Source organism: Artibeus jamaicensis, unplaced genomic scaffold, assembly GCF_021234435.1.
Source record: "Artibeus jamaicensis isolate MK-2021 breed Jamaican fruit bat unplaced genomic scaffold, CSHL_Jam_final scaffold_614, whole genome shotgun sequence".
NCBI classification, from domain to species: Eukaryota; Metazoa; Chordata; class Mammalia; order Chiroptera; family Phyllostomidae; genus Artibeus; species Artibeus jamaicensis.
In genome coordinates, this window is record NW_026522050.1 from 283,950 (window position 1) to 306,813 (window position 22,864).

At 55.2% G+C, this 22,864-nt stretch overlaps 2 protein-coding genes across 3 annotated transcripts; one reads left to right on the plus strand and one right to left on the minus strand.

Annotated features, from left to right (window-relative positions):
• The first annotated feature begins 4,288 nt into the window (after positions 1-4,288).
• On the plus strand, positions 4,289-9,289 carry CTSF (cathepsin F). 2 transcript variants are annotated; one of them, XM_037135419.2, is made up of 14 exons: positions 4,290-4,588; positions 4,804-4,902; positions 5,176-5,260; positions 5,350-5,411; positions 5,535-5,610; positions 6,154-6,267; positions 6,382-6,527; positions 6,615-6,711; positions 6,789-6,869; positions 7,701-7,820; positions 7,900-7,964; positions 8,063-8,153; positions 8,561-8,619; positions 8,702-9,289. In XM_037135419.2, exons 1-14 carry the CDS (start codon positions 4,379-4,381, stop codon positions 8,774-8,776), a joined length of 1,380 nt encoding a protein of 459 aa, XP_036991314.2. In that variant the 5' UTR covers positions 4,290-4,378; the 3' UTR covers positions 8,777-9,289. The 2 variants fall into 2 exon arrangements, with proteins under 2 accessions (XP_036991315.2, XP_036991314.2); XM_037135420.2 differs by lacking the exon at positions 6,789-6,869 and having other exon boundaries at positions 4,289-4,588.
• A 138-nt stretch (positions 9,290-9,427) lies between these two features.
• On the minus strand, positions 9,428-22,835 carry ACTN3 (actinin alpha 3). The gene is made up of 21 exons (XM_037135447.2): positions 22,676-22,835; positions 18,673-18,787; positions 18,368-18,487; positions 17,700-17,786; positions 17,527-17,614; positions 16,968-17,046; positions 16,802-16,883; positions 15,953-16,038; positions 15,320-15,412; positions 14,641-14,871; positions 14,369-14,516; positions 13,206-13,356; positions 12,528-12,636; positions 12,295-12,435; positions 11,870-12,052; positions 11,366-11,500; positions 11,111-11,290; positions 10,570-10,716; positions 10,416-10,481; positions 9,794-9,952; positions 9,428-9,712 (listed from the first exon to the last, which is right to left on the minus strand). The coding sequence occupies exons 1-21, from the start codon at positions 22,814-22,816 to the stop codon at positions 9,554-9,556; spliced, it is 2,700 nt and encodes an 899-aa protein (XP_036991342.2). The 5' UTR covers positions 22,817-22,835; the 3' UTR covers positions 9,428-9,553.
• Positions 22,836-22,864: the final 29 nt, after the last annotated feature.

Sequence of the window (22,864 nt, forward strand, 5' to 3'; positions counted from 1 at the left end):
TTCAAATGGGCATCAGGGGAGGCAGTATCTGAAAAAACACCAGAAAGGGGGGGAAGAGCTGTGGGATTTGGGGGGCAAGAATATTCTTGGCTGGAGTTCACATAAGTGCAAAAGCCCTGTTACAGGTGAGGGCCCGATGGGCCTGAGGAGGCCAGTGTGTCTGGAGCGGAGCAAACCACACGGAGATTGCTTGGGAATTAGGTCGGAGAAACATTGGAGTTTTAACAGGCTTTATTTAGTCAGAGAGGTGACATTTGGCTGCACCGTGGGTGATGGTTAGGAGGCTGCCGGGGGGGGGGGGGATAGGTGGAGTCGGCAGAGGCTGGGAGCATGCATCCAGTGCTTAGGAGGCAGATTTAGCAACATTTGATGGTGACTGGACATAGGGAATGAGGGCAGAGTCAGGGATACCTCCTGCGTGTTTGGCTAGGGCCTCTGGTGGTACTCCTCATAAAATGCGAGGGTGGAAGGTCTGGTGGGGATGGGGGAAGATGGTGAATTCAGCCCCGAAAAGGCCAAATTTGAGATGTCTCGGGGCACCTAGGTGGGAATCCACCAGGATGCAAGTTTTTGTTTATCAGACTCCAAAGAAATTCTGCTAAAGACAGGAATTCTCTTTGAACAGCACACCTTTACATACATGTCTTGTGTAGCTGCTCCAATATCACAAACCTGTAATTTTCTAGGCTATTTTCAGCTGGCACGTACCAGTCCATGGCCTAAAACATGTATAGGAATGATTTGTTTAAAATTTTACCAAACCTATACTTACTGGTATTTTTAAAAACCTATTAATCAATAAATGCAAAGTTTGCCTAATGCCACTGAATTAGGCATTGCTATGGACTGAGATCAAGATTGGCAGGCAGGAGGCCAGGTAGGAGGGCTCTCAGGGCCAGCCCCCAGGGAAGAGAGGGAAGCAAGACTCGGCAGAGGGAGGCCTTGAGCTGCCTGCCATGCAGTCTCCGTGGTCTCAGTGGATGACTCTCCTGACCCACCAGGAAATTCTGAAGCTGAGATGACCCTTCAGATTGGTCACTTTGTGCAGCTGTCTAGGTAAGGGGGCATGACTCTGTGTCAACCCCCCAGGGGCTGACAGCCAAGGGCAGCACTCACAGTAGCTGGACACCAAGTCCATTCTCAAAGCGGGATCTAGTCTGTGTATCACAGCCCACCCAGGTTCAGTTTATACAAAGGAGGGGGCATAAAAACCCAGAATTATCATTGCAGGGTAAGCCTCTTGTAGGACAGGCTTCCCCCGCTAGATGAATGTTCTAGGAGCCCATCTGGATCAGTGCAGCAGCTGGCGTTATTGTGAGAGGCGGCGTTGTTGTGAGAGGCTGCGTTCAGCTTCAGTGAATTTTCTGAAGACTCTTTCAAAGTGTTTGCCCATTTCATGATGGGTGATTTACGAGTGCACCTGCCCACACCGTGCTTAGTGTTCGGCAGTTTTGGACCCAGAGCAGCGTGACCCACATGTGCCACCCTCCCTATTTACCCGATCTCACCCCAAGTGACTTTTTTTGTTGTTTCCCTGGATGAAAAAAATCATCGAAGAGAAATATTTTGCCGATGTGGAAGAGGTGACACAAAAAACAGCAGAAGCTCTAAAAGGCATCAAAATTGACAAGTTCACAAACTGTTTTGAGCAGTGGAAAAACGTAAGAGTATCACCGGGGTAACAGTGTTGCCCTATGCTGAGGAGGGGGTTCCTGAGATGTGCCTGGGGTGAAAAAATACACAGTTTGGTCTAAGCTTGAGACCAAACAGTTGATATCAAGTAGGTGGTGTGAAGCTCAGAGGCCAGAGCTCTCTCCTCCTTTTAATTTTTAGCTGCACGTAAGGGACATATGTAGATTAGGAGTGATTTTTGTTCAGTGTTGCTGTACTCTTCTCTGTCTCTACCTTCCAGTCCCAGCAGCTGTGCTCTGGAGGCCGGTGGCTTCTTGGGGGATAAGAGAGCACAGAGAAGTGTCCCAACTCCTCTCAGGGCTCAGACACTCAGAAGTGCAGGAGGACTAAACTTCGACAGCGCAATTCTGTGACGGCAAGAAGTCAAAATGGCGGTGGAGTCCAGACTCCAGTTTGCCACAGTGGGAAGAGGGGTCAGATCACAAACTCTGCCCTCAGAATCCAGCCCCACCACTGGCTCTTTTCAACTAACTAAATGACAGTATTCTGGACAACTTAGAGGCGGGATGGAGAAGAGAAACTTCAAAGGAAAAAGACAAGCGCCCTGGCTCATGTGGCTCAGTGGGCTGAGCACTGGCTTATGATTCAAAGGGTCACTGGTTCGATTTCCAGTTCGAGGCACATGCCTGGGTTGCAGGCCAGGTCTCCCGTAGGGGGCATGTGAGAGGTAATCACACATTGATATTTCTCTCCCTCTCTTTCTCCGTCCCTTCCCCTCTAAAAATAAATACAATCTTAAAAAAGAAAAAGAAAAAGATAACTAGGTGAGGAATACAGTGCACTCAAGAAATAAAAGGGAGTTACTGCAGTCAAGCTGCTAAATTACTAAAATCAGGTAGGTTGAGGTAAGAGGAAACAGTCCTGTTCTTGTTTTAACTAACCCGAGGACCTATACTTTTGCATGTTCCAGTCCTGCATCAAATCCCTGGATATACATCAAACCTCTGGATGAACCTGATTACTCCCAGAAGAACTAAGGAAAGAATGTTCAGACCATCTGATAGGTAGTATCCAAACCACTGGTCATCTAGAGGATTCCCATCTTCGACCAATCCAGAGGCTATATCTGGCTGTGTCCTGTAAGAGAGACAAGAGGGGCCTCAAAGACCTTAAACCCAAGAGGGCACCATCAAAAAGAGATCAGCATCTGCTGGAATTCCTCAGGCCCTCTTCACTCAGACCTCAGCTGGGAGCTCAGAGCTGGCTCTGGTCTGGCTCCAGCACCCTTTTCTGAGTAGTTGGAAAGTCAATTCGACTCTCTAGATCCCTGCTGCTGTAAAAAGTCAGGTTTGGACTAGATGATTTTAATATCAGTTTTCCCTCACTCTCCAAGCTCAAACTAACCCTCTGTGCTTTCCCCAATTTCCATAAAGTCTCTCTTCCCTGCTTCCTCTCCCTCAGCTTGAAACATCATGCAGAAAAATTCCTTGTTTTCATATATTTCTCCACTAGACCGTGAACTCAAGTAGGCAGCCTAATATAATGTTTTATGCCTGTTACCGAATTCAAGGGGCTCGTACTTGGGATGCTCTATTCAAGGAGCTGTGGTTGTCTCAAGGCAGTTTTACTTACTTACTTGGGGCAAGTAAGGAAGACAGGATTCATACCCAAAGCTCTGTCAGCCAGGAAGAGGGGCTTAGCTATTTAATCAATTACTGGTTGACTTTTCAGTCAGCTACACTTAATTGGATTGGGTTCCTGTCAAGCTCATCCTGTTTCTAGCTGGTCTGTAAATCACTGTGCTACCTTTCAATATGTAGCAAGAATAGCATTTAATAAGAATGACCCTTGTCCTCGAGCCCTAGCTGGTGTAGCTCAGTGGATTGAGCGCGGGCCTGCGAACCAGACAATTGCCGTTCAATTCCCAGTCAGGGCACATGCCTGGGTTGCAGACCTGTTCCCTGCAGGCCAGTTCCCAGCAGGAGATGCACAAAAGGCAACCATACATTGATGTTTCTCTCCCTCTCTCCTTCCCTTCCCCTCTGAAGATAAATAAATAAAATCTTTCAAAAAAAAAAAGAATGACCCTTGTCCTCTCTAATACCTCCTCCCCCTAGGCGCGGAGAACCAAATGCTTGCAAGGTTGCATTTGACCCTCACAAGAGCCTGAGGAACTGCCAGTATGAATAATATTACCTGCCATTTTGCTGTTGAGAAGAGGGGCATTGAGGAAGAATCACGCTGTGAACCCAGGCCCTAAGGCCAACTTCCAGGGTTCAAACCCAGCTCCATCAACTTATCCGATATCTGGTAAACCACTTAACCGCTCTAAGCCTCCATTTCCTTAATTATTAAATTGGGATCACGGCGACTTCACAGGACTGCTACGATGATTATATGTTAACATACAATAAATGTTCTTTATTACTTTTATTCTCAGGCCAGCTCCAAAGACCTAACAGAATTATTTCAGAGCGGCGGGTCGAGCCCGATGCTCGCAGCAGACGCAGTTTGAGAAAGACGAGAAGGCAGCAACCAGGCTGGAACCCACCCGCCTGCGCAGCGTGCGCGCCCCACGTGCCCGGCGTAAACAAGAGCGCGCGCAGGCGCCCCTGGCGGAGGCCCATTGGCGGACGCGGACGCCGCAGCAGGGGAGGGACCCAGGCTCCTATGCTCACGAGCTGTTCCGCCCCATTGGCTGATCCAAACAGTCTGTGTGTTCAGGCCACCGGCTTCTCCCTCGGACATGGCTCTGTGGTTGCCCCTACTGTCCTTGCTCGGACTGCTCCCGGGAGCTGTCTCCGCACCGCCCCGCCGATCTCCTGACGCTCAGGCCTGGGAGCCCGTAACCCCCGAGCTGCTGCGGCCGGCTCGCTTCGCCCTGGAGACGTACAACCGTGGCCGGGTTGCCGGGGCGCGGGCGGTGCTGGGGGCCGTCAGCGGTCGTGTCCGTCGAGTGAGGACGCAGCGGGGGCGGGGGCGGGGGCTTGGGGCCCTAGTCCGAGGGATTGGAACTTTGGCCTAGATTTAGGGTGGGGGCACTGGATGGCTGGGACACCCCGGGCGATTGGGAAGGGAGAGGGGGCGCGGTGGAGCTGTAGGATCATTGAAGAAGGGCTGAGCTGGGAGTAGCTATTCCCGCCTCACCGTCCTACCTGCCCCTACAACCAGGCGGGCGGGGGGTCGCTGTACTCCCTGAAGGCGACGGTGGAGGAGCCGCCCTGCAGCGATCCCATGGTGTGCCGGCTCCCTGTGTCTAAGAAAACCCTGGTGAGTGAAGGGGCTTCCTCAATTCCCTACCCCCAGGCTGTCTGGAAGCAGTTGGCAAAATGAGTCAAGCTAAAAGGAAGGGATCACAGGCAACAGCTACCTGGGTCACTTCCCTGTCCGTGAGGGCCAGAGACTATGCTATAAAAAGGGTGTCCGGGTGCTGGCAGTGCTTCTCCAAGGTGGGGGTGATTGCCTTGGGGGTGATCCTCATCTAAGGAGCCTCCAGCACCATCTAGCCAAGGGCCCCAGACTGGCTTCCTCCTCTCCTTTCAGCTCTGCACCTTTGAAGTCCTGGATGAGCTAGGAAAGCACAGGCTGCTGAGAGGGGACTGTGGTCCTGTGGATGCCAAGATTACAGGTGCTGGGATAGTCCAAGCATGCTGGGATAGCCCGACTGAGATTCCATTTAGAGTTCAGCCTTGAGTTTTTCGTTCCAACCCTATCCAGATGACAAAAACGAGATTTCCAGTTCATTCTTTCCACTGTTGAACAAGGACCCCCTGCCCCAGGTGAGGTGCCCTTCACTGGAGAGCTGGCTGCTGCCTTATTTCCCTTTTTTCCCCTCACCCTGGCCTGGGTCTTCCTGGTCAGTCTGAGAAGAAGTCATTGTAAAGATCTCTTTGTCTTTCCAGAACTTTTCTATGGAAATGGTTTCGCTCTTCAAGCACTTTATCACCACATATAACCGGACATATGACTCAGAAGAGGGTGAGTCTGGGCTGTAACTGTCCCAACCAGATCAGGCCTTGCCCCAGCTTGGCCCCTTTGTGTTGGGAGGGGAAGGACAGAAGAGGTAGTGCACCCTTTCAAGGACCCCTCAGTCCCCAAGCTCTTGCTCAGCCTCCCAGGACTTGGCAGCTACTGTAGGGACCTGGCCCCTTCTCCCAACTGATTTCCCCGGTCAGAAGCCATGGTTCTCCATCACTCTGGGTAGAGTGGCATGGGGCAAAGGCCAGGTTCGGTCTGTTGGAGGCCCCCTGGCATGGTGGCCTTCTCCCATGACTGCCTAGCTGGGGATGCTCTTCGGTGCCCATTCAGGCTTTTCCTTCACACCTGGGAAATCATCAGCCCAGTTTGGTCCCAAAAGTTCATCGCACCTTCCTCTTGGTCTGGCCTCCCCATCCCTACCTGCTTACCTGCTTGAGCTTACCCTGCTCCCCAGGGAAACTTCTGCCTGTTAGCCCCAAGCACCCCACCTTCTATGATCTGCCTGGGGCCTGAGCCCGTCCTCTACTGCTCCTTGGTCCTCAGAAGCCCAGTGGCGCATGTCCATCTTTATGAATAACATGGTACGAGCTCAGGAGATCCAGGCCCTGGACCGAGGCACAGCTCAGTATGGAGTCACCAAGTTCAGTGACCTCACAGGTAGGGGTGGTGGCAGGAGCTCTCATAGAGCCTGGAGGAGACAGGGCCTATTCCCAAGGTCCTAATCAGGGCTGGCTTAGAAAACTACCCCCACGACTTATCCTCTGCCCACAGAGGAGGAGTTCCGCACCTTCTACCTGAATCCCCTCTTGAAAGAGGGGCCTGGCAAGACGATGCGCCTCGCCAAGCCCATTGATGACCCAGCCCCACCCGAGTGGGACTGGAGGAATAAGGGGGCTGTCACCAAAGTCAAGAACCAGGTTGGACCCCTCAAAAGTGAGGGTGGGATGTGGGGATTGCCCAGGGTTGGGAAGGGACCCAGCCCTGACTCTGCCTGTCTCTTCCAGGGCATGTGTGGCTCCTGCTGGGCCTTCTCAGTCACAGGCAATGTGGAGGGCCAGTGGTTCCTGAAGCAGGGGGACCTGCTCTCCCTCTCTGAGCAGGGTGAGCATCCTGCTTTATCCCCGTCTCCAGCCCAGTCCCTCCTGTGGGCTCCTTGGAACCGGCCTTCTGTCTCCTAGAGCTTGTGGACTGTGACACACTGGACAAGGCCTGCATGGGCGGCTTGCCCTCCAATGCCTATGCAGCCATAAGGACTCTGGGTATGCATTTGTGGGGTCAGCAGGGGCAGTAGGAGCCACTTCTTCCTCTACAAGAGGAAGTGACTCACTTTGTGAGGGGGAGAGACACGAGCATAGGAGCCATGTGAACTGGGCTTAAGGCTTCATGCTGGCCCTTCTGGTGGAAGGCCTTGGGCAAATCAGCTCTTTCAGAGGCTCCGTTGCCACATCTGGGACATGAAACTCACCCACCTGGTAGGATTGCCTTGAGTATCAAGTGAGGAACTGTGTCGACTTCCTGGCATAGAACAGGGTCTTGGTATTTTTGCCCCTTGGAGTTCTGTATTTCTAGGAGCTGCTAAAGCAGGGAGTGACACACCTCACCCTTGAGGGGAGGTATTGACTTAAATGGGCTGTTCCGTGAAGCAGCGGGCTGCAGTGGTAGAGGAGGAGGAGGGGATACGGCACAGAGGTGGCTGTGTAGAGACTGGTCTGGGAGCCCGGCAGGGCCGGGCCATATTGGGAGCCACGCACACCGGGGCAGAATCAGGGCTGGGTCCGGTCAGAGCAGGACAAGCAAGCCAAGATCAAGAGTCCTAGGAAAGCAGGGGCAGGTGAGGAGTGAGAAGTTGGGAGCTGAGTTCCATCTCTGACACATTTCTTACTCGTGACTCCCTCGACCCCCGAGCCTCATATCATCTCTGGAATGAGCCTCTTCCTCACAGGGGAGCATCTGTAGCCTGGGGTGGGTGAGGAACGTAAAGCCTCCTGGATAAGGGGCTTAGCACAGCCTCTGGCTAGGAGAAGCCAAGTGTATGGTAAACAGGGTCCACCTTTTCTCTACTCCCCCAACTACCCCCCACCGTTCCTTAGGAGGGCTAGAGACAGAGGATGATTACAGCTACCATGGCCACTTGCAGACCTGCAGCTTCACTGCAGAGAAGGTCAAGGTTTACATCAACGACTCAGTGGAGCTAAGCAAGGATGAGCAAAGTGAGTGAGGGATGGGGATGAGGACAGGCCACGTGGGACGGGCCTGGGCGCCCCTGACGCTGCCCCTCTCCTGTCTCAGAGCTGGCGGCCTGGCTGGCCAAGAAGGGCCCCATCTCCATCGCCATCAATGCCTTTGGCATGCAGGTAAGGCCCAGCCCCACTGTCCCTGCTCCGTTTCTTGCTGACTGTACCCCCACCTCTCCTCGGAGTTGGCCCCACTACTGCTTACTCTCCCTCCCCAGTTCTACCGCAGGGGGATCTCCCGCCCACTGAGGCTCCTCTGCAGCCCTTGGTTCATTGACCATGCTGTGCTGCTCGTGGGCTACGGCAACCGTGAGTCTGGCTGACCCCCTCTCTGCCCATCCGCCCCAGGTCACAGGCAGAGGTCGAACCACAGCATCGCAGGACCTCTAGGGGGGGAATCTGGGGAAAGCCCAGGAGCCTGGTCCTTAACCCTGGCGCCCGCTCTGGGCCAGGTGGGATTGTCCATCCTCTCTGTGGATGAGAAAGCTGAGGCGGTGGGAGGCCAAACCGTAGGGATGGCTGACCTGCTAGAGGGGTGTGGATGGGTGCCCTTCTCAAACCGCAGAGCCCCACTGGGTGTACAGAAGGGTGGTAGGTGGGCCTGTCCTTTTCTTCTGCTGTCTTCCTAGTACCTGTCACACAGTAGGCCCACAGCAGATATTTGAGAGTGCAGAGTCCTTGCGGCCCTGACTCCCTGCACTCCCTCTGCTTCCCAGGCTCCGATGTCCCCTTCTGGGCCATCAAGAACAGCTGGGGCACTGACTGGGGTGAGGAGGTGAGTCTCGCCAGTTGGCCCATGGCCCTCCAGCCCCCTACCCTGCCCCAGTGCCCTCCCAACTCCTGCCCCTCTCACCCAGGGTTACTACTACTTGCACCGTGGGTCCAGGGCCTGTGGTGTGAACGTCATGGCCAGCTCGGCGGTGGTAGACTAAGGAGCACCAGCTCAGGACCTGGTGCTGACCGGAGCAGCCCCTCCCCAGCCTGGTCCGCACGTCCAGGCCACTCTACAGGAGACACAGCTGGGTGAGGGATGGGCGCCAGGTACCTCAGGGTGGGGAAAGGACACTGGGCTAGGGGTACAGCCCCTGCCCTGCACTCCCACTCTGAGGTTCCCCGGCTGCACGTTTGTTGAGCGGTGGGAGCCAGGAGGATCTTGGGTGAAGGATGATGTTTTGGTAGCTGAAGCTGAGGCAGGAACCCTGGGCTCGGGGAAGGATGGGCTAAGCAAGGATGAGCAAAGTGAGTGAGGGATGGGGATGAGGACAGGCCTCTGGTCTTAAATCCAGCTTGTCCTCAGCAGGCTCTGGCTCCCTGCCCGGGCTTTCTTCTGTCCGATGCTGTAAATTCTGGAGCCCCTGGATTTAGGGACGGTGTTCCCTTTCATGTCTAGACAAACTGTTGTAACCACCCTCTTCTAACAGCAATAAAGAGGTTCCTCAGTTCCAGTGTGGTGTGGATGCTCAGTCCCCGAGGGCAAGTAGGGGTGGTGGGAACTTCCGAAGGTTAAGTGCAGGAAGCTGGTCCTGCCCAAGAACCTGAGGGCCCAGCTTCTGTTTCAGGAACCCAAAGGAGACGGAGAAAGACCCACGATGGATCTTTATTCAGACACAGTTGGCTGGTTGTAATCGGGGGTCTGTGCTCTGGGGGATGGATGGAATCAGAGGGAGCACCCTCTCTCTGACTTGCATGGAGAACCTCAGAGGTCGAGGTCAGAGGTCGCTCTCCCCATAGAGGGCACTGGAGAAGGCAACGTAGTCCAGGGCTCCAGCTGGAGCCCCAGACCCCTTGTAGGGCGTCATTCGGCGGATGCAGTACTCAGCCTGCTCAGCCGGGAGCTCGCGCCGCAGCTGCTCAGGGGTGATGTAGTTCTGGGAGAGAAGAGGTGTTGAGGGCCCACAGGTCCTACTCCCTGCCCCAGCCCGCCGGCCCCCGCCATGCCAGGGACTCACCTTGTCTCCCGCCAGGATTTTAAAGGAGGCCACAACTTGCTCAGCTGTGTCCGTCTCAGCAGTCTCCCGGGTCATGAAGTCAATGAAGGCCTGGAAGGTCACGACCCCAGCTGCATTGGGGTCCACCATGGTCATGATGCGAGCAAACTCCACTTCCCCCTGCAGGGGTTAGACGCCGGGCATCACGCCCATGGGTGCCAGAGCCTCCTGGGGATTGTCCAGCCCTGGCTTGACAACCCCAGTGACAGGATGCTCCCTTTCTCCATAGACCGCAGCCTGTGTCCTGCCTGTGGCAATGTCCCTTGTTGCCACTGGTCCTGCCCTTTCTTCTGGAGCTCTCTGTAGTGCTGTTTCTCTGAGTAAAAACATTCCAAGCCCAGGCTTTGGAGTCACACAGAACTAGGTCCAAATTTCCAGCTGTGTGTCTTTGAATAAGTTAGTCTACCTCTCTGAGCCTTCAGTAGCCTCTGTTTGAAATGGGATAATCCTGCCCCGCCCCAGTGGGTGTGATGAGGAGATCATGGAATGTTAAGGTGGGAACACACAGTAGGGTATATGTGAGTGTCCTTAGGTAGGACAGGACGCTGATGGGACCTCTGGGGCAGAGGTGGGGGGCACTCACCAGGTCGTAGCCCATGGAGATGAGGCAAGCCCGGAAGTCATCGGGCTCCATCATCCCATTCCGCTTCTGTAGTGGGTGAGTAGGTGTTAGGTTTGGTCCTCAAACCCCGCCAGCCCCCAAGTCTACCACCCCACAAGCCTGGGCTCCTGCTAACCCGGTCAAAGTGGTTGAAGGATGCCCGGAACTCGTTGAGCTGCTCCTGGCTCAGGCCCTTGGCATCTCGGGTCAATACCTGGTTCTCCACCTCATTGATGGTGCGGGCAATGGAGGTGAGCAGCTGCTCCCAGCCCACACGGATGTGCTAGGGGAGCGGGAGACAGGCCAAGTCAGTGGGCAGTCAGTGCCTGGCCTGAGCTCTAGCTCCACCCCCATCCACTGTGAGACACTGGGCAAGTCCTCTCCTCTCCGGGCCTCTGCGCCCATCTGGAGGTTCCTCGGAGTCACCTCCAGTAGCCCTTCCTGCTTTAAAGTTTGATGATTTATTACGTATCAAGTACTGATCAACCAGCCATGCTACCCTGATCTGTCTTCAGACTGCTGTATAACACTGGACAGGTCAGTTTTCACTTACGGGGTTTCAGTACCCCCACAGGTATATTGAGGGACTTGGCCAAGCTGATGTGCTGTGTCCAGCTGTGGCTGCCCCAGGCTTCCCCAGCCCGTGCTGCCTCCCCTCTTAGCGGGTCTGAGCCCACCTCCATGCTATAGGCGGTGTGCTTATTGTCGAATACTAGGCTCTCCTGCAGCAGCTGGTGGTCACCCTCCAGGCGGTCAATGTTATTCTTGTAGTTGATGATGTTCTGCTCCTGCTGCCGCAGTCCAGCCATCTGCTCCTCCAGAGAGCCGGTCATCCCAGCTGCCAGGCGCCCCACCTCCTGCAGGGAGACCCAGGCAGGATGAGGACTCCCAGCTCTCGGTGGCCCAGCCCTGCCCCACCATCCAAGCCTTACCTCCATCTTCCCCTGAATCCAGGGCCCAATGGCATTGGCCTGGGCTGCAAACTGTCGCCGGAGCCTCTCGTTCACCTGCTGTCTTGCCAGCTCCTCCTGCAGCATCTGGTCACGGCTGGGCACCAGCTTTCGGACCTGGGAAGGACGGTGGTTGTGGCAGGGGAACCTAGTCCCTCGAATAGCTCCTGCTGCTCTGAGCCAGGATTGTCAGGGCCCTGTGGGCAGGCTCTTGGGCAGACTACTCAACAACTTCATTCATAACGGGTGGTTTTGTGAAGGATGCCCACACACCAGGTTTCATTCTACTTCACATCAGGCCTGACAGGACAATGCTGCTGCTATGGCCCCTTTACAGATGAGGCTGGCGGGCAAGGTGACTTGGCTAATGCCACGGGGAATTTGTGGCAGACCCCAGACCCTTATCTTGAGGTACCTGAGGTTTCAGGATGGTTAGAGTGCTCAGGAGTGGGTAGAAGGCAGGGAGTGGCCGCAGGCAGCACTGACCGTGTCCCACTTGGCGTTGATGTCCTGCACGCTGAGGGCGATGTAGGGGTTGGTGGTGCTGGGCCGCAGCCCATATGTTTGGCAGATCTTCTGGATCTCACCCTGGATGCCCAGGATGGCTCCCCGCTCTCGGTCAGCCTCGGGCAACGTTGCCTTGAACTGCTCATGTGCTGTCAGCAGACTCTGCGGGAAACAGGCAGGAAGGATCAGCCAGCACCCCCCACTTCCTGCAGGCGACAGAAAGGGCAGCAGCATTCTCCAGGCCATCGAGCGGGTCCGGGTCAGGGTTGGCTCAAGGGTCCAGGCCTCCTGTCTGTTAGCCTAGTGCTAGGGAACTGGGGTTTCCCTCTGTCCCCATTCCCCAAGGGCCTAAAGCAGTGGCTGTCAGGATCTCAGGCCAGCTTCCTGTCGTCCCGTGCACCCACCTGGGTCTCCTCCATCGAGTGCACCAGCCACACATCCTGCAGGTCCTCCACAGCGCCGTCCAGCCAGTTGTTGAAGGGTGCTGCCCGCCGTGCAAACTCCAGCTGCAGCTGGTCGATGGTCTCCAGGAGCTTCTCCATCCTCTGAGGGCCGCAGGGATGGCAGGCAGGTCAGCAGTCTGCCCAACAGGCCCATCTCCAGTGGCCAGACCCCTGCTCCCTGGCCCCACCCTCACCTCCAGGGCATCTCGCCTCTTCTGGGTGAGGGTGCCCAGGTTGTCCCACTGGTCACAGATGGCCTGGCAGCGGCTGTTCACTGAGGAGGCCTCATGGTAGTCCAGCTCACTAGGAGTGAGAAGAGAGGGTGGCAGAGGGGCCAGACCGCAGCCCACATTCTCTCTGGACCCACACCCCAGGCGGTGGTGAAGATGTACGGCAGCCTTGGCAGGTGAGGGTCAAGCCAGGCTTTCCTGAATGGGGAGTTTCCAGCGTGGTCTTGGGGGAATAAGGGTGCCCACTGGTCTCAGATCAAGTCCCTCAAGATCAAACTTTCATGGAGGAGCCTAGCCCGGAGTTTCAGGGTGGGGTTATGCGGGGAGGAGCTAGTTTACTGCAGGAGGGGTCAGGTGGTAGCAGACCAGGTCCCGGAGCTGAAGGGAGTAGGCAAGCCACGGGGGTGGGGCCAGCAACTGCCCCTGTGGGCAGGAGTGTGGGCAGCAGAGCAGGGTCCCGAGATGAGGCCAGGGATAGGAAGGAGAGGCAGAGCAAGTGGTTAAGGGGGAAGGAGGAGGTACTAAGACTGGATTGTCAAATGCCTTGACAGCAATGAGGGTGAGGGCGGGGCTTGGAGCCAAGGGGCGGGGCCAGGAAGGGGGCGTTGTCTCGGGGCGGGTCCGGCCCTCGGCCACACCTACTTGAGCTCCTGGGCCAGCGCGGCAATGTGCTCCACGCGGTCCTGGTGTGCGGCCAAGTCGCTCTCAAAGGCCTCGTGGCGCCGCAATAACGCCCGCAACTCCTGCAGCGACGCCGACTCATAGTCGCGCTGGTTCAGCATCTCCTCCTTCCCTGCTCGAACAAAGAAGCAGGGAGCTCGAGCAGGGCTTGTGACCTTGGAGATCCTTCATCTGTGAAATGCAGGTCACACCTGCTTAGCCCACCTACCCTACCAGGTTGCTTTGAGGTGCTGGCCTAATAAAGTTAAATGAAACTCTTGTTCCAGGACATGGCCCACAAAGGTCGTCCGCGTCCACTGACCCAGCACGGTGCAGGGTGGCCCTTGGCACTGTTTTGGTATTAACTGATCCAGAACTACCTCCCCCCGATTCTGAGCCCGACGAGCCCCTGACACAGCTTCTTCTGCTCACCAGTTTCCTCAGCACCTGGCAAGGTGCCTGGCACTTGGTAGAATGAATAATGAACCTAAAAGTGCTTTGAGAATGACAATTATCATAATTACACAAATAAAAAAATACAATTGCAGTAGCAACCATTTATTGAGTGCCTCTGCATTTTGCAGAAAAGGTAACTGAGGTTTAGAGCTTTGGAGATCTCAGGGTCACACAAGTGGCCTTATATTTAAGGAACTCTTATTATATCAAACCATCATTTATTATGGCCATAATCCATTGTTAGTGTTTGTTCATTATTTTTAGGCAGGAGTCCTTCACTTGTAGGACTAAAATCCCTGACAGAATACAGAATGAATGTGTTCATACAAAGTAATATATTTGACTCATGAAGTCTTTTGGCATCAATATACTTTGAGTATAATGTGAGGTTAGGGTTGGGGACTGTCCTTTGGACACCTTACATATAAAATTAAATGCTAAATGACAAACATGTTAGAGCAGACCTACAGAAGGTCAGAACCAGAAGCAGGTGAGCAGCCAAAGAGCAGCCCCTTTGGAGCCAAGTCACAAAGGGGCGGTGACTTGTTGCACAGCAAAGTCGGGGTGGGGGACAGGAAACAGGTCTCCAACTTCCTGGCAGAACACCTGACCTGCTCATTTTGCCAGGAGTTCTGCTCTCTACCAGTCTCCACCCCAGGGTAGAATCAAGCCCCATGAGGTGTACCTACCCCGGGTCCAGGCTTCGTGCAGGGAGGCCTTCTGCTGGAACTTCTCCGCCAGGTGCTGGAGTCGCTGCAGGCGCCGGATCTCCGAGAGCAGCCAGTCCTCATAGCCCTTCTCCACTTGCTCCAGCCCCTGCCATGCGTTGGCGATGTCCTGTGGGGCAGGCAGAGGTGCCCTCCATCACAGCTCACCCATTGTACAGAAGGGGACATGGAGCCCAAGGCCACCCAGAGGATGCAGGCAGATCCGGAGTCACCCCATCTCTGGCCCGGCTCACCGAGACCAGCTTGCCCTCGGAGGGCATGAAGGCAGGACGGTGGCTCAGCCTCAGCTTGGTCTGCAGCGTGTTGAAGTTGATCTCCAGCTGGCATTTCTCCTGCACTCGAGGGGGCTTGTGCAGGCGCCGGTAGTCCCGAAAGTCCTCCAGCTTGCGCTGCATGGCACTCATGCTGTGCTCGCTCACACGGTTCTCCAGCCACGGGACAGTGCGGCGGATCCATTCCAGCAGCTGTGGGGTCCCAGGCCAGGGCAGAGCTGAGAGCTCTGAGGGTGCTCCCTTCACCCATCCCTCTACACCAACCCCCAGGCTACGGCCAAAAGGCCCAGCCTCAAGCAGAGCTAGGGTTCTGACGGGCTGAATGGGGAGTCCCCACTAGTCAGGAAGGAAGCGGGATGGTTAATTTCTAAGTGAATGGACTGGTATAGGTTGGCACGGAGCAAAGACCATGAGACTGCATGAATATGAATGAATGGATAAATGAATGAAGAAATGAATGAAAGATGAGTGAATGACCAAGAGCTTGGAAAGGCACAAGGGGCAGAAGGTGGGTGAAGACGTCATGAGGAGGCCGGGGGAGGCCAAGGCTGCTCTGAAGAGGGGGAGACCGCTGGCACAGACCTGGGTTGGCCAGGCTGGGAGTGCCCAGGTGGGGGAGGGAAGGCCCTCTCGGGCTCACCTCACTGGCCAGCTTCTCATACTCCTGCATCAGCCTCTCATTCTCCTGGTTCACAGCCAGCACCTTGCAGATCCTGTTGGCGGCGGTCTCTGCCTGTTGGGGGTGGGGGGCAAAGTGGCTGCCATAGAACAAGATGCGATAGACACCCCCGCTGACCCAGCCTTCCTCTGTAAAGCCGATGAACCCTGAACCCTAGACCCCAGCAAATAGGAAAAGGGGTAAGGGAAGCAAATCTTTTCTTTTTTTATTTTTTTAAGTCCTCACCTAAGGACATGCCCATTGGTTTTAGAGAGAGGAGAAGGGAGGGAAAGAGAGGGAAACAATGATTAGTTACCTGTTGCACATGCCCTGACTGCAGACCAAACCTGAAACCCAGGCATTCGCCCTTACCAAGAATCAAACTCGTGACCTCTTGGTGTAGGGGACCACGCTCCCACACACTGAGCCGCACGGGCCAGGGTGAAGGGTGCACATCTCTCAGGGTGGGGAGGGTGCTCACAGGCCCGAGGCCTCTGGTCCCGAGCTCCCCAAGATCCACGTGCGGACTGGGACGGGGGCGCGCCCACCCACGGGCCTGGCACCTCCGGATGTGGGGATGCTCCCAAGGCTGGGCCCTGGGCCCGCGCCCCTCACCTGCTCGGCACCGGCGAAGGCGTGGTAGAAGCAGGAAACATAGGTCATGATGGCCTTCTCGTCGGGCTTTGGGGTGTTCACGATGTCTGGGGGAGGGCAGTGAGGTGTCTATTGGCCAAAGCCAGGGGCGGGAAATGGACTCATGTCCCCACCCAGGTAGAGACCTCTCTTACAATGAGACGGGCCCACAATATCTGGTCACTGCCGCCAACTGCCCGCTACCCCAAACCATCTTCCTTTTCCCTGAAGCCCTCTCTGGTCACCCCAGGGCCCACCAGCCTCCCCCTCTGTAGAGTGAGGAAACCATGAGGGAGTGGGCAGATGAGCAAACCCTGCGGCTCTCAGGAGGCACCAGTCCACACTGCCTGGTATCTCTAGCCATCCCATAACCCCTCCTGTCTGTCTGTCTATCTATCTGTCTTTCCCCTAAGTTCTCATGCATCAATGCCCACGCATCCAGGGTAGCAGGCATAGCACGTGCTCAGAAAGTGTTTGCTGTTTCAGTTGACTAGTCTTGCTTGGGCACAGGAATGAGAGGCAGGGCCTCCCCAGAGAAGCTCCCAGTCTTGAAGGACCGACACGCTCCCAAGTGACCCAGGTAACTGGGACACGAGGCAGAGGGTGGAGCTGGACATAGCGGGAGCGGTAGGGAGACTGGTCCCGCTGTGTGGAGGGGGCACAGAGACGGGCTAGAGGGCTCCTGGAGAAGGCAGCCAGTGCCCCAAAGGGCTCTGACCAGGGGCCAGGGGAAGGGCAGGGTCTTCTTGGAGGAGAGAACAGCAGGCGCAAAGGTGTGGTGGTCAGACTGTGAGATGGTAGAGTCCTCCCCTGAGCTAGGCTTACTCTCACCTTCTGCATCCAACATCTTAGGGATGTCCAGGTATTTCTCCGCCACCTCAAAAGCAGTGTTCAGGTTGCCAATGGGGTCATCCTAGATGGGCATGAGTGGGCAGAGGTGAAAGGTCTGCTGAGAGCAGAGGTTTTGGGAAGTGTGGCTGGGGTGTCAGAGGTCTACCTTGCGCAGTTTGGCATAGTCAATGAGGTCGGGGCGGTGTCGGTGGATGAGAGCACAGAGGGCCAGGCCATCCTTCCAGCTGGACAGAAAGAAGGGGCGGGTCAGGCCCAGGTTCAAGTGGAAGCCCTGTCCTATGCTCGCCCCAGAAGCACCCCATCAGGGCAGCCTCATCTGTAAAATGGAGTCAAGTCCAAATTCCTTAGTTTGGCATTTGGGGCCCTTTATTACAGACTTGCACTATCTCCTCCAAGTTCATCAGGGTTCCCTCGCATGTGCTAGGCTTAGGCCCCACCTATTTCTAGGTGTTTTTGGCCTCCAGGTCTTTGCCCCTGAGTTCACTGGCTGGAATGCCCTCCCAGGGATGTCGCCAGTGCCCACTCCTCCAGGACGTCTCCCTCACCCTCCTGGAGTCAATTCTGCATTGACCAAGTCCTCCTATATTCAGACACTGTTCCAGGAACCTGGCTGTGACCTCTCCCCTGTGGCCTGTGACAGGGGCCAGCTCTGTGCACCAGGCCCTGGCAGAGGCCCAGGCGCTCGTGCTGACCAGCTGACAGACCTGGTGTGGAAGTTCTGCACGTTGACGTTGCGGTACGGCGCCGTCTTCCGCTGGCACCACAGAAGCAAGCCCTCCTTGGCCGAGGTTTCTGGGTGAGGAGGGGGGCGTGTTGGCGGGGGACGGGGACGGGCCAGCCCTCTCACCTTCCTTGCTTCCCCTCACCCCCTGCTCACCCTCCACAGAGATGTCCTGAATGGCGAAGCGCAGGATGATGGTCCAGATCATGCCCAGGGTCATCTTCAGGTTCCCATCCACGATCTCTACAGGGTGGGGGGCGGGGAAGATCCCACCGGGCATTTAAGGCCTGTGCTACCAGCCTCAGCTACCTCCTCCTGCTCTGCCCTCTGGCCCTGGTGCCTCATGCCAGGGCTGGCAGATAGTAGGTACTCAGCTGTTTTATATTACAGTGATTTAAAAAAATATTTTATTAACTTATTTTTTAGAGAGAGGGGAAGGGACAGAGAAAGAGACGGAAAGAAACATTGATGAGCGAGAGAAACATGGATCGGTTGCCTCTTGTACATGCCCGGACCAGGGACGGAACTCGCAACGCAGGCATGTGTCCTGACCGGGAATCGAACTAGCAGCCTTTCACTTTGCAGGATGATGCCCAACTAACTGAGCCACACGGCTCAGGGCTACTTACAAGTGATTCTGACACTGGCTCAGTGCCAGATCCCGTGCCGGCATTTTGGCTACATTTGTTCCTTACAGTCCCCCTCCTGAGGCATGGATGGTCACTTCCATTGTTGAGATAGGAAACCGAAGCTCATGGAGGTGACTTTTTGACGCCAGGAACACCGGCCAACCCCAGCCTAGGCCCCTGCTGCCACCTCCTCACCTTCAGCCCCGATGGACACCAGCTTAACCCCCTTGCTGGCAATGAAGTCCAGAGCCTTGTTGACATTGGCTATTTTGTGGAAGCGCATCTTGCCTTTGTCTGGCCTGGGCAGCCTCTCTCCTGTGTATAAAGGGGGAAGTTAAGGGTCAAAAGTCACGAGAGGAAGATGGAGACACTGTCCTCAGACTCCCTATCTACCACGAAGCTCCCCCCCTCCCCCGCTGCAGGCCTCGCAGGCGCATTCCCCCAGCTCACTGGATTCCCCTAGGTCCTGGGGTCCCTGCACACAGATTTGCACCCCTCACCTGAAATGACCTCCAGGAGCAACATGAGCTTCAGGCCATTGCGGAAATCCTCCTCGATGTTCTCGATCTGGGTGCCGGCCTTGCGCAGGTGTGAGTTGCACCAAGCAGTGAAGGTCTGCGGGCAGAGAACAGTGCTCAGACCCTGCAGCTGAGGGTGGAGCTCAGGCCCTTGGTCAGGGTAGGTCCCTGAGCCCAAGACCCTGGATTCGGGTCCAGGCTCAGCCACTGACTTGCTGTGTGTCTGGGCCAGCCTCTTCCCCTCTCTGAGCTTCAGTTCTCCTGCAAGAGGAGAAAATAGGGTCCAGGGCTCATGCAGGTCTCAGTTTGGACTTGGGGTACCTCACCAGCAGCTCTCCAGCTATGACCAGTCTCAAGTACTGGAGGGGGATTTAGAAAATCATAAAGCAGACACTCCATAGTGTGGGGCCCTCTGAGGTGTAGGGGCCAATGCAGGGTGATACCACCTGTCTGAAATCTGAAAAATTCTGGATCGAAGTATATCTGGCTCTGAGGGTTTTGCCTGTGGGACTGTGCACCTGTGTATTTCTATATCAGCCCCACTGACCTCTCAGGGCTATCGTGAATTGGCCTCAGGTAGACTATGAGTATGTAAGAGCTTTGCAGGTCATGGAGCACCAGCAGGCCACTCACACCCAGCCTGACCTCGTGTCTGGAGGTGATTGCCCTCCCCTGCTCCCCAGAGTTAGCTTCAGCCTCAGTCTCCATCTGGGACACGAGGCAGGTGCATGGCTGTGAGTCTACCAGGGATGGGATGACCTGGAGCTGCGTCCACAACTTTCAACCAAACTACCAAGCTTTCAGGCCCTGGATTCTCCTGGGTCCATCAGCTCTAAGGTCCTTGGTCAAATCCAGTTTTGGGCTCCAGTCCCAGCTGAGCTACTCTCTGCGACCTGAAGTCAGCGCTATGCCTTCCCTTAGGCTCAGTGTTCCCATTTGTATAATTAAGGGGTCAGACTCCATGATGCCACAGGTCCCTCTTCCCCAACCTGGCAGGATTCTAGAATTTAGAGCATCCCCCCACCACAAAGCAGATACTCCTGAAAGGTGGCCCTAGAAGTTATTTGGAATTTTTTCCCTCAGTCAATTTCCCTTCCCAGACCAGCTTTTCAGGTGCCCTAGAAGCTGGACATGGAAGATGATGCTTTAAGTTCTTGAGGGGCTGTCATTGCTAAGGGAAATGGGTGGGTTTGCTGTCACCAGAGGTGTATAAGTGAGTGCTGAGCACCATTTTTCTCCCCAAGCACAGGAAGGGCAGATGATTTCCTGTAGCTTCTTCCAGTTCTAGAGCCTAGAATGCGCTGGGACGCTGGACAGGGCTGGGCGAAAGGCAGGTCTGGGTGGCACTTCCATGGCAAAGGAAGGGAATGGGTTTTTTTTTATCCTCAGCCCATGACATTTTTTTTTCATTGCTTTTAGAAAGAGAGGGAGAGGGAAGAGAGAGAGGGAGAGAGAGAGAGAAAGGGACAGAAACATTGACTGGTTGTCTCCTATACATGCCCCAACCCGGGATCAACCTGAATCTTAGGTATGTTCCCTGACTGGGGGACCTTTCAGTTTATGGGACGATGCTCCAATCAACTGGGCCACATTGGCCAGGGCTGAAGGGCAGTTTTTTTTTCATTTGACAAACATGGTTCTTAATGAGATGTGGTCCCTGCACTGAAGGAACTGACAGACCATCAAAGAGTCATGTTGGTCTGACAGGAGCTGGGAGGGACTAATGTTAGAGATTCTAGGGGAGGAGTTCTCCCAATGGAGGGGGGAGGCTAATGTTTGGTCAGAGCTGGGAGGGAAGAGCCGGAGTTATTCAGGCAGGGAAGGGCAGGCAAGGGCACTCCAGGCAGGGGTAGCCACGCGGGCAAATGCTTGGCAGTGAGAAACAGTTGCTAGGTGTGCGGAGCTGCAGGAATGGAGCTGGGGGTGTTGGGGTATGAGTGGTTAGAGGCAGGCCGGAGGGGCAGCAGGAGCCAGGTCATGCACGATCTTGGGTGCTAAGCCAGGGAGTTTGAACTTGATCCTGAGAGCAACAGGGAGTCAGGGAAGCTTCCAAGCAGAGGAGGGAGGTGGGTAGAACTGTTTTAAACAGCTCATTCTGGTTTCAGAGTAGAGACAGAAGGCTTGGCAAACCCGAAGGGAGAAGCAAGGAGGTAGCGGCTGGCACCAGGGTGAGAGTCAGTGAGGAGAACGGGGTAGGATGAGGTGGATGCGATAGAAATATTTGTTCTTGCTGGCATATAAGCTTCCTGAGCTTGTCCCCTGTTAATTCCTGGCACCTAAAACAGAGCCTGACCTCAGAGTAGGACCTCATTAAGAAATATCGAATGAATATTTTTTAATGCAGTTGAATCAGGTGGGAAGAGGTGTTCCAAGATGCAGAGGGGTAGCAGGGAGGAGGCAGGACTGACGCTGAGCAGAGATTTCATTTCATTGTAATACACAATGTTGGATGAGAAAGAAAGGACCAGAATGTCCAGTGTGCTGGAGATGCTGATGAATTTACAGAACATCTATGCTCCTCAGCCATTGAATGAATCGATGAGGTGGGTGGCTGTAAGTTGGGTGGAAAGGGTATTTCTGATATTTTGTTAAGTGACGAAGGCAGTCACAGACAGACACATGTCCTAAAAGGGGCACATGAACCTGGATTGGGGAGAGGCCTGGGTGGGTGGGGGTGAGGACAAGAGTTGCAAAGCAGATGGCACCTGGAGGCAGGGGCAGGGATGACATCACCAGGAGATTGCTAGACCAGAGGACCACAGCCCTGCTTGGAGACAGGTGCAAGATGAACCTAGGGGAGGTCTGTCATCTGGGGTACCCCAGGCGAGTTAGCTGAGCTTCCTAGGCCCTGGGGTCATCTCCTGTCACCTAACCCAGCAGAAGTGCTCTGATTCTAAATCCTGGGATTCTCAGATCCTGCAGATTCCACTGGACACCCCTATCCCCTGCCCAGTCCTGGAGTCATATACTGTTGACAAATGCTAAGCAGGATCCAGTGACCTCGTGGTGTCCTACCTACCTCTGGCCTGCCACTCCCCAAAGTTTTCTCACTTCAGCCAGGATCATTTCTCTTTTGGGAACCCAGGTGTCCGGCCCCCTCCACTTGAGAAAGTCTGGGAGTGAAAATAGCTCAGCAAGAGGGGGCCCGAGAACCCTACAAGGCTGGGCCCAGGCAGCAGCTGCCCATGTGCCCCTCTCTAGCTCCCCCAAGCCGCTGCCTCAGCAAAAAGTGTCCATCTGGCCAGAGAGTCAGATTACTATGTAAGGGGACACAGGGCTCCCTCCTCTCCAACCCTGTGGCCTTTTCAGCAGACTCAGAGTCGCTGGGCCAGGGAGGGGGTATCTTGGGAAAGAGTAGGTATGGGGCAAGCAAGGGGCAAAGACACTCAGATTGTGGGGTGAGGGGACGGAGGGTCCTGTTTTCTGACAGTATATGATTTGGGTTGTATTTCTGCCCTTTCTAGGCTTCAGTTCCTCATTTGACAATTGGGATAGAGTGACTATGGATGCCATGCTGGAAAGAGTACAAAGGAGAGGACAGAAGGGGTTTGGGATGGCTGTCCCTTCCCCAGCATTCCCAAGTCTCTTTGCTAGTTGTCTGGCTGCAAGTCCTCAGGGTGGGGACTGGGAATATTTAACTAGAGAGGGTGAAGGTGGGGTGTGGCAAGAAACAGATTATTCTTCTGGAAGTCCCCAAACTTGGAATTCCTGGGCTAAGCTCAACCTATTTTCACCAGGGGAAGTGGGCCCAGGGGAATGAATCCTGGGGGGCAAACCAGAAACTCTTCTTGTCAGCCTAAACCCCTCATGAGGGCTCCCAGTCCTCTCCTCTAGCCCTTGGGGGACACCAGAGGACTGATGGGCAGAGCCTGGGCTAAGGAGTGGCACTTTGCAGGCTCTGCCCCTGTCTTGCTGAGATGACAATCACGAACTGATTGGCTTCTCAGGCCTCAGTCTTGCCATCAAGAAATGGGCTAGTACTCACTTTCCGCTGCTGCTTCTCCCAGGCCGGGTCCAACAGCAGGTCGCGGTCCCAGTCCTCCTCCTGTTCCATGTACTCGCCGCTGCTGGCCGCGAAAGGCCCCTCCCCGGCCCCCAGGCCCTCGGGCTTCATAACCATCATCATCTCTCTGGCGTTTTTTGGCTTCGCTCTGCTCGGCGCTCTCCAGAACAC

Excerpts from the sequence above, each read along its gene's own strand:
- ACTN3 (XM_037135447.2), bottom strand. The coding sequence starts at position 22,816 with ATGATGATGGTTATGAAGCCCGAGGGCCTGGGGGCCGGGGAGGGGCCT. Across the intron at positions 17,787-18,367 it reads GGTGTCCATCGGGGCTGAAG|AGATCGTGGATGGGAACCTG; the intron begins GTGAGGAGGTGG and ends CCCACCCTGTAG. Across the intron at positions 14,517-14,640 it reads CCGAGGGCAAGCTGGTCTCG|GACATCGCCAACGCATGGCA; the intron begins GTGAGCCGGGCC and ends CCTGCCCCACAG.
- CTSF (XM_037135419.2), top strand. The coding sequence starts at position 4,379 with ATGGCTCTGTGGTTGCCCCTACTGTCCTTGCTCGGACTGCTCCCGGGA. Across the intron at positions 8,154-8,560 it reads GCTCGTGGGCTACGGCAACC|GCTCCGATGTCCCCTTCTGG; the intron begins GTGAGTCTGGCT and ends TCTGCTTCCCAG. Across the intron at positions 8,620-8,701 it reads GCACTGACTGGGGTGAGGAG|GGTTACTACTACTTGCACCG; the intron begins GTGAGTCTCGCC and ends CCTCTCACCCAG.